This window comes from Austrofundulus limnaeus, unplaced genomic scaffold, assembly GCF_001266775.1.
Source record: "Austrofundulus limnaeus strain Quisiro unplaced genomic scaffold, Austrofundulus_limnaeus-1.0 Scaffold15, whole genome shotgun sequence".
Lineage (NCBI taxonomy): Eukaryota > Metazoa > Chordata > Actinopteri > Cyprinodontiformes > Rivulidae > Austrofundulus > Austrofundulus limnaeus.
Window position 1 is genome coordinate 3,952,124 of NW_013952417.1, and position 9,639 is coordinate 3,961,762.

The window sequence follows — 9,639 nt, forward strand, 5'->3', positions numbered from 1 at the left end:
GCATATGACTAAACCTAATGAATGACAACAACAACAACAAACATCTTACATTTAGGCCATTTGTTCTAATTTAAAATAAATAAATAAATAAATAAAAAAAATACCACAAACTCTACTTACCCATAAATTGTTTGTCCTGGTTCAACTCCGTCAGGTAATAACAGCACTCCTCCTCTGAAATGTAAAGCTTTAATTTACAACTAACAAGTCAACTTTGCTGTTATTAAACAAGAATTATGCTCAAACTAGCATGAAACCTCTGTTTAATAAAACATTAATTTGATCTGAGTCAGATTTCAACGTTTCAGACGCAAAATAAAAGTTTGAAAACTCCACCATCGACTTTTAACAGTTTTACAAGCCGAGGCCACCGAAAAATAACATAGATTTAATGATTAAACTCATAAAAAGTACTTTTTACTGACGTTTCAGAGTCGTTTACACGGAGCTATGCCTAATTATATACTGGAAATAACATTAAAAATAAACGTGACATTAGCAGAGGACAGGAGCTATAATGACGTCTTATCTTTACAGATATTTACAAGAGAAAAAAAKCCAAAATATTAATAACTATGACATACTTTTTTTTAGAAATGAGTTAAGCCCATGACAATCAACCCGAGAGCCTTTAAGTCGAGCACATACAATCTTGCTAGGACGCAGGTGATTGACAGGGCATTATCCAATAACAAGGTGACATTTAGACCTCTGACCAATCAATTTGAGGTTACTGGGCGGGCTGTAAAAACCCGGAAGTCTGGTTGTTTTTAGTTTTTTTCTTTTTTTTTTAACAAATCGTTGCATCATGTGATTAATGTCGAACGAGTGGCCCACTTTTTGAAGAGTTATTGAACGTGTTTAAAATACAATATAACTAGAGTGGATTTTTAGTTGCAGCAGAGCTTATTTTATTTCTATTCAGTTTTATTTTTATTTTTGTTAGAATGAAATAAACTGAAGCATAAATGTTGGGCATTAGAAAGTTCTTGATAGATTTTGAATCAGTGATTTTTTTTAAACCAAGCAAATACTGCAGAGTATGCATTCACTTCAGTTCAGACCATAAGCGTAATTTGCAGGGGTTTAGTGGGGTAATGATCCCCACAATAATTTGATCAAGTAAAAAAAAAAAAAAAAAACACCATCGATAAAATTACATCATTTGCTCAAACACAATAGAAATTAACTGGTTAAGTAGAGAGATGCAACTCTCTTGTTGTCTTTAGGTAACRTTAACTTGATTTAAAAATTCACAATGTGATTTATATTCATTTAAGCATAACTGCTAAAACTGACATGCAGGGTTTTAGAGCACACACCCCAGACCACAAAATTCTCAAATGCTCACCCTCTCCCATTTCTAATGCTTCAGTAACATTTAACCTTTCAAAAAATCTTGATCTGTATAATTTCTCACAACAAACCCGAGGCCAAATTCATCAATCCTGAGAAACACTTTTAGAGGCTTTAAAATTAGGTAGCTTTTTGTTATGGTTAAAATGAAATTAAAAGTTTGGCCTTTTGTGTGAAATTGTTGTGGAGAAAAGAAACCAAACTCAAAGAAAGAAATGATTGATGGTGAAGATGTAAAACTTAAACCGAAGAACTGTTAAAGTGCAAAACAATTGGTCTACATTTTAATGTTAGGCCAACTTCATCTTGAATTCCTACAAAAAAAAAAAAGGAAATGAAAGTACAACTTCCTATTTAGGTCTCATAAATATTGCCAGAGCATCACATTRAGCAACCTGTCAGCTTAAAGGGGAAGAAGGTAAGTTCTTATTTATACTTTAAAAAACACAACACCGTTTAAATCATTAAATTCTTGTTCTATATGCGATTTAGGGGTTCTACTTCACCAGCGATGACTGACTTATTCAACACAACTGCTGAGTACGCTGATGATTATCCGGATGAAGTCTGTGAAAAAGACCATGTGGTCAAATTTGGATCCATTGCTACTCCGTTTTTTTTCACCATCGTTTTCACACTGAGTCTGACAGGAAACATCCTGGTTCTTGTAATCCTGGGTCTGTACGAAAACCTGAAATCTCTGACGAACATCTTCATCCTCAACCTGGCCGTCTCCGATCTCATCTTCACCATCGGTCTTCCCTTCTGGGCCATCTACCACATCTGGGGTTGGATATTCTCAAAGGTCATCTGCAAGGCTGTGACCTTTGTCTTCTTCACCGGGTTTTACAGCAGTGTTCTTTTCCTCACCATCATGACCATCTACAGGTATCTGGCCGTGGTCCATCCTCTTTCTGACATGAGTAATCAGAACGTTTGCGCCGGGGTTTTAGTGTCTGGGCTYATGTGGACAATCAGCATTGCAGCAGCGATGCCCTCTCTTCTCTTCACCTCTCTCATCACCATCCACCACAAAGACAAAAATTCACTGGGCTGTGAATACGAAGATCTATTCTGGAAAATGTTTGGTACTGGCCAGCAGAACCTTTTTTTCCTGCTTGCTTTTGCGGTGATGGGTTTCTGCTACGTTCGAATACTCATAAAYATTACAAGAACCAGGTCTCACACGAAAAACAGAGCAGTCAAGTTGGTCTTCTGTATCGTGGCTGTGTTTTTCGTCGGCTGGGTGCCGTACAACGTGGTGATCTTTTTGAGAGTTTTTGCTGACAAACTGATCCCACCGTTTGATGACTGCGACACAAGCAACCACCTCGACTATGCGTTCAACGTGTGCCGGCTCATTGCTTTCTCCCACTGCTGCCTGAACCCTGTCTTTTATGCATTTGTTGGTGTGAAGTTCAGGAGCCATTTGAAGATAATGCTGCGTAAAATGATCAGACGACAAAATTCTGCTCCAGGAGAAGAAATCAGAATGAAAAACATCATCTCACGAGGATCAATGTACTAGGTACAAATGTATGTGTGCATTTTATTTTGGTACTGATGAAAACCTAAAATCCGAACTTGTTAAAAACAGATTTCAGCGTTTCATTTTAAATTCTATGTTGTGTTTTATTTTAAATTTTGACATTTTTTAGTTGTGTGTATGTGTTTGTACTAAATTTAAAATTTAAAATGTACAAAGTAGCTATTGATTATGGGATTTACATAACAGATTAATTTCCACAAAATGTTACAAAWAGTCTCTGTGAAAAATATATATCATGTACATATTATATTTAGAAACAAATAGCCCACAAATGTGGGAAATATTCTGAATATGTACAAACATAATGAATACAAAATAAACTGTAAGTGCATGTCTAATAAAAACTACAGGTATGTGATTAACAATCAGACATTATGTGTATACTGCCAACAGTAGGATAACGCAACCATGATACCAGTTTCTTTTTTTGTTTTACTAAACATGAATYCATTTTTGGAAAAATATCATTGATAACGTTGCAAAAAATCACACCGAGATGAATAGTTGCTACAACAGTTAACGACAGTAGAGAAGTACCCGCTGTTTCTTTAGAGTATTTTGAGTCACTATCAGAGAGAAACAAAGAAAAGCAGGGSTTAAAAATAATATTGTAAACCAGAGTTCCCCTTTGATGTCACTTCCTGTTTCATTTTGTCTGAGCCCATTTCAGATGAAAATATGGCAGTAATGTGAAAAAATGAATGAAATTATATGTATGATGCCAAGTTTCTTAAATATAAAGATGCTTTTGTAAAACTTTTTGTATTTGAAGGATATGCATGTCACAGGCACTTTAAATTTTTTTATGTGTTTCACTTGTGTGGTATTTGCAAACTATGCAGTAAAACTAAAATATACCACAAATGTACGTAATTATGATGTAAAGTAATTCTGTACATAAAGGAAATAAATTGCTTCAGCAGAACGTAAAGATTTACTTCTAAAGCCAACATTTTATTTCTTTGTTGTATTATTTAAATTTATCACTAATACAACAAAATCAAAGTTTTTAAAGATCTTTTTGGTCGAAAGTGATCCATTCAAACCCCTGACTGAGGAAAGCTTGAAGGAAACTACAAAATAACTCTTGTCTTAGTGTGGCTGTATTGCATTTCAGAATAAAAAAATAAGGATTTTTTTTACTCTTTATAATATTAAATTACTTACTTTTTCAATCAAGATTAACTAGGAAGGCTGTTCAATTTGAACATGACACACAAYGAATTATGTTTCAATCAATTGTGTGTATTTATCCTGCACTGCCCCACTGTGATGGAATCCAATTCAATCTGGATTATTTTTATTTTTTACTTTTGTTTTTATTTACATACAGTATGCTGGTCTGCACATGGACCAAATTACATTCAAATCCGACCACTTTTTCTGACCCATAACTAGTTTTATTCAGAGTTTATATTTACTTCAAATTTAATATTTAGTATTTAGATTTAAAATTTGGCATTAACATCTACCATTTAACATTTAGATTTAGCATTTAGATTGGAAATTTAATGTTTAAATTTAGCATAATATGCTAAATTTAAATCTAAATTAAAATTCTATTTATATTATAAACAATAAAAAAATAACTTTTAGCATTTAGATTAAAATTTTGCATTTAGATTRAATATTTGGGTGGCACGGTGGCTCATTTGGTAGAGCTGTTGCCTCTCAGCACAAAGGTCAGCAGATCGAATCCCAGCCAGAGACCTGTCTTGGTGTAGTTTGCATGTTCTCTCCTTGCATGTGTGGGTTTTCTCCAGTTTCCTCCCAAAGACCAAAAACATGAATGTTAAGCTTAACTCTAAATTGTCCCCAGGAGTGAGTAGTTTTTTTTCTTTATGTGGCCCTGTGATGGACTTGCATCCTGTCCAGGGTGTACCCAGACATGGCCCCCTGTGACCCTGAAAGGAAGAAGCAGGAAATTAATTGGATTTAATATTCGACATATAGCTTTAATATTTAAATGCAACTAAATGTACTAAAAGGTGACTTTAGAAAATCCACACCACTTTTTCAAACATTGCTTGAAGCTAAATGTGGCAAAGTTCACTGCTATTTTTATCACAAACTGCACCCCATGTAAACAACCCTAATTCACTGTTTATGTCTTTCCGTGGAAATTGCCTTCAAGAAATTCTCCTGAAGGCGRTTTAAAGCAAGAAAATTCAGACTTTGTCCCTCCAGGGTAACGAGGAGTTAATAAACCAGCTTTTGACTTACTGATAAGGTGGCAAGCTCCAAAAAACAAATTATTAAATCTGTAAAACTGTTACTTTTGTTTGTATTTTAAACAGAGAAATTATAAATGTCCTATGCACTCAACATGGGCTGTCGTGAAAATTATTTTAAGTTAATCAGAGCAAAACATAGTTCTTTTTTTAATTTTATTTTTACAAACACTAACTAGAAAAGAGAAGATGTATCATTGCTTTATCAGACATGCAGTAAATGCATTTATCGTTTTACTGTGAAAGGAGGCGGGCAGATTCAGCTTCCTTAATCAGTCAGCTGTAAGATTTCTTTCTCGCTCAGACCACAGACCTAACCGTCGAGGGAAAAGCACTCCTACAACATACTTGAGATTTCTTCAGTTTTTCTTTATGATGGTAAGAATTATTCCGTGTGTCACTGGGATCAGATTTAATGTCTTTAAAGAAAATCTGACCAACCCTGACTAAGTGTTAAATGATAACTTTCATAAAAAATGTTTCTATCYGTGTTAGTTAAACAGTGTGTAAACTGTGGCTTGTTATTTTCACAGGTGTGGTTGTGGATTTTGATTGGCCTAAATATCTCAGAGCTAAAAGGATACTCACACGGTAACTTTCCACAAGCTTGTGACTCAATGTTACCTGTGCATGATCATCCTGGGGGTGTCTTTCCTCCACAATCGTCTGAACCACCCTTTGAGGTTATTTACGAACGTGGCAGAATTGAAGACCCGATCACAGGTAGGCAGATTTGATTTGATCTGACAGCTCAGTCTTTATTTTCTGTTTTCAAACCTTCTATCTGATGAATATTCAAATGTTTTTCAGTTATACTTAAGGGCAAAGACTCAAGAAGATTCAGAGGATTTATGCTGGAGGCTCGGAACAGGAACTTGGGTGGTGACGGCCCCCCAGTTGGGAAGTTTATCACACTTGACTCTCAAATGACTCGACTCCTGAAATGTAATAATTTACCAGTAAGTTATTTAGTTCAAACTGATGTATATCATACTGTATGTATTTGTTGTGTTTGTTTAAGCTGATGACCTCATCAAAGTGAAAACTGTTTCTTGATTTTTATTAAATTTCTTTAGGATTCGGCTGTTAGTCAAAGATTACTTGGGTACAAATCTGAGTTCAGAGTTAACTGGACTGTGCAGGGAGAAGACCTAGACATCATTTTCCGGTTAGTTATCACTCACCACTGAAAGATAAAAACAGATGTAGAGAGTTTTGATTTTGCCTGTGTGTGTGTTAGCAAAATATCAGAACGTCTGATGAACCATTGGATGTGTTTTTATGGAACTTTCAGAAAAGAATCTACACCTTTTATTCACACACAAATGGCTTTAATTTTGTTAATTTTACAAACACTGAGCTAAAACCTGGCTGAATATGATGCCTATATTCTAAATGCTAATGCACAGCACAAAAACTTTGTTTAAATAGTCGCAGATAACTATTTGGAGTCAACTTTGTCTGCCTGTAAGCAAAATCCACTCGACAGAATTTAAAGAGTATATCAAAAAATTACAGGAAATTTGCATTTTCTATAAAAATGTAATGCTGAAAGATTTTTGCTGAATGGGTAAAAAAAACTAAAACTAGCCTAAAAATAGCTTTTAAAAGTAATGGAAATAGTTGAAATTAACATAAAGAAACAGATAGAGGTGGTTAAAAATCTCCTCGGCAAGGCGCCGGGAGTGGATGAGTTTCGCCCGGAGTTCCTTGAGGCTCTGGATGATGTTGTGGTTGCGTTGGTTGATGCAGCTCTACAATATCGTGTGGACATTGGGGGCATTTCCCCTGGATTGGCAGACCAGGGTGGTGGTCCCCCTATTTAAAAAGGGGGAGCGCAGAGTCTGTTCCAACTATAGGGGGATCACATGTTCTGAGCCTCCCTGATAAGGTCTATTTGGGGATTCTGGAGAGGAGGATCCATCGGATAGTTGAATCTCAGATTCAGGAAGAGCAGTGTGGTTTTTGTCCAGGTCATGGAACAGTGGACCAGCTCTACACCCTCAGCAGGGTCCTGGAGGGTGCATGGGAGTTCGCCCAACCAGTCTTGTGTTTTGTGGACTTGGAGAAGGCGTTGGACCATGTGGCAGGAAACTCCGGGAGTATGGGGTACCAGGCCCATTGATACGGGCTGTTAGGTCCCTCTAAGACCAGTGCCACAGCTTGGTCCGCATTGCTGGTAAATCGGACTTGTTTCCAGTAAGAGTTGGACTCCGCCATGGTTGCCCTTTGTCACCGATTCTGTTCATAACTTTTATGGACAGGGTTTCCAGGTGCAACCAAGGTGTTGAGGGGATCTTTTTGGTGACCTTAGGATCACATTTTTGCTTTTTGCGGATGATGTGGTCCTATTGGCTTCATCAGATCGAGATCTCCAGCTCTCACTGGAGCGGTTCGCAGCCGAGTGTGAAGCAGCCAGGATGAGGATCAGTGTCTCCAAATCCGAGACCATGGTCTTGAGCCGGAAAAGGGTAGGGTGCTGCCTCTGGGTCGGAGGTCCTGTCCCAAGTGGAGGAGTCTATGGTCACGAACTTTGGGTAGTGACTGAAAGAATGAGATCGCAGATACAAGCGGCTGAAATGAGTTTCCTTCGCAGGGTGTCTGGGCTCTCCCTTAGAGATAGGGTGAGAAGCTCAGTCATCTGGGAGGGACTCAGAGTAGAGTCACTGCTCCTCCACGTCGAGAGGAGCCAYTTGAGGTGGCTCGGGTATCTGGTTAGGATGCCTCCTGGACGCCTCCCTGGTAAGATGTTCCATCAACGTCCCACTGGGAGGAGGCCCAGAGGAAGACCCAGGACACGCTGGAGGGACTGTTTCTCGGCTGGCCTGGGAACACCTTGAGATTCCCCCGGATGAGCTGGCCAAAGTGGCTGGAGAGAGGGAAGTCTGGGTATCTTTGCCTAGGCTGCTGCCCCCGCGACCTGACCCCGGATAAGCGGCAGAAAACAGACGGACGGACGGACGGAAACAGAAAGAGCATGTTTGCTAAATTAGACAGTAAGAAGCTGAAATTAGCACAAAAAGGGAGTTAGCTAAAAAAAGGCTCAAATTAGCTAAAAAATAGCTAAAAACAGAAAACAGCTGCAATTATTAGAAAGCAGCTGAAAGAACCATAAAATGCTTAAAATTGCAAATTTTATCGAAGTACAAAATAGTTGAAACTGGTAGCAGAAAATGTCAGAATGATATAGCTAAAAAAAAGCAGGACCCCCGCCCCCCCCACCCCGCCCAAAAAAGGTAGAAACCAAAGGAAACTGAAATTGTTACAATGACTTACGACTAGACTATGGCTAGAACAAAATATAAAAATAAGCTACAGTAAAGGTTTAAGAACATTTTGAAGGATTTTAAGAATGCTTAAAACAGCTCAATTCATTTTCAATGAGAAAACCCTGGCAGAAAAACCTAAATATCTCCAAAAGTATAAACAGCTGAAGTATTAAAAGTCATAGCGGAACGCCCAGAAAGAGCTGAAAGATTTGCTTAACAAATTGTTGAAATAGCACAAAAATTGCAGAGCAAGAAGCGTGCTGAAAAAATGATTTAAACTGTGTGAATGCTTGATGAGCAATAAAACTTAGAAAACAAAATAATGGCAACAGTTCAGTCAATTTAAAATATATTGTGCTAAAATCTGGTTGTAGCTGAGAGTCATTCACAACACATACTGCAAGTGCCACGTATTGTGTGAGCTTTCTTTGGCTGTCACCAAAATAACCTAATTTACCATTTAATTCTGCATCCTGCAGGGCCACTTTTCTGCAGGAATACGAACTTTTCTGGGAACGTGTGACTGCCATATTGTTCAGACCCACAAGCACCTCAGTACCAAGTACCACAGAACCAACTACTGCTGCAACCACAACTGAGTCCACAAAGCCAACAACTATAACTGAGTCCACAGAGCCAACAACTGAGTCCGCAAAGCCAACAACTACAACTGAGTCCACAGAGCCAACAACTGAGTCCACAAAGCCAACAACTATAACTGAGTTCACAGAGCCAACAACTGAGTCCACAGAGCCAACAACTGAGTCCACAAAGCCAACAACTACAACTGAGTCCACAGAGCCAACAACTGAGTCCACAGAGCCAACAACTATAACTGAGTCCACAGAGCCAACAACTGAGTCCACAGAGCCAACAACTGAGTCCACAGAGCCAACAACTACAACTGAGTCTGCAACTGAGTACACAACATCAAATAATACAACAAGCCCGTCAAATAAGTCCAGATATTCAAAAGTGAATCTAACTTAATGCTGTAAATTTTAAGGGTTAAAATTCTATATTTTTGTTGACACTAATGCTTTTATCTCAACTGATTTTCAGACGCTGAGCACCATACTTATACTTTTGGACAGTAACTTAGAACACATGAAAATGGTATGTATAATTCAGCATAAAWATAGCATTGTATGTGCTGTGTTGTTTGTTCAAACTAATCACACAAAATATTCATTGTTCTAAATCTCTTCACAGGAAATATCCAACAATATTTTGG

The 9,639-nt window shown here is 37.8% G+C and overlaps 2 protein-coding genes across 2 annotated transcripts; both read left to right on the forward strand.

Annotated features, from left to right (window-relative positions):
• Positions 1–1,787: 1,787 nt before the first annotated feature.
• On the forward strand, positions 1,788–2,884 carry xcr1a.1 (chemokine (C motif) receptor 1a, duplicate 1). The gene has a single exon (XM_014002755.1). The coding sequence runs from the start codon at positions 1,838–1,840 to the stop codon at positions 2,882–2,884; it is 1,047 nt and encodes a 348-aa protein (XP_013858209.1). The 5' UTR covers positions 1,788–1,837.
• Positions 2,885–5,468: 2,584 nt separating this feature from the next.
• On the forward strand, positions 5,469–9,395 carry LOC106513773 (ferric-chelate reductase 1). The gene is made up of 5 exons (XM_014002756.1): positions 5,469–5,514; positions 5,670–5,859; positions 5,947–6,095; positions 6,213–6,304; positions 8,885–9,395. Exons 1-5 carry the CDS (start codon positions 5,509–5,511, stop codon positions 9,393–9,395), a joined length of 948 nt encoding a protein of 315 aa, XP_013858210.1. The 5' UTR covers positions 5,469–5,508.
• Positions 9,396–9,639: the final 244 nt, after the last annotated feature.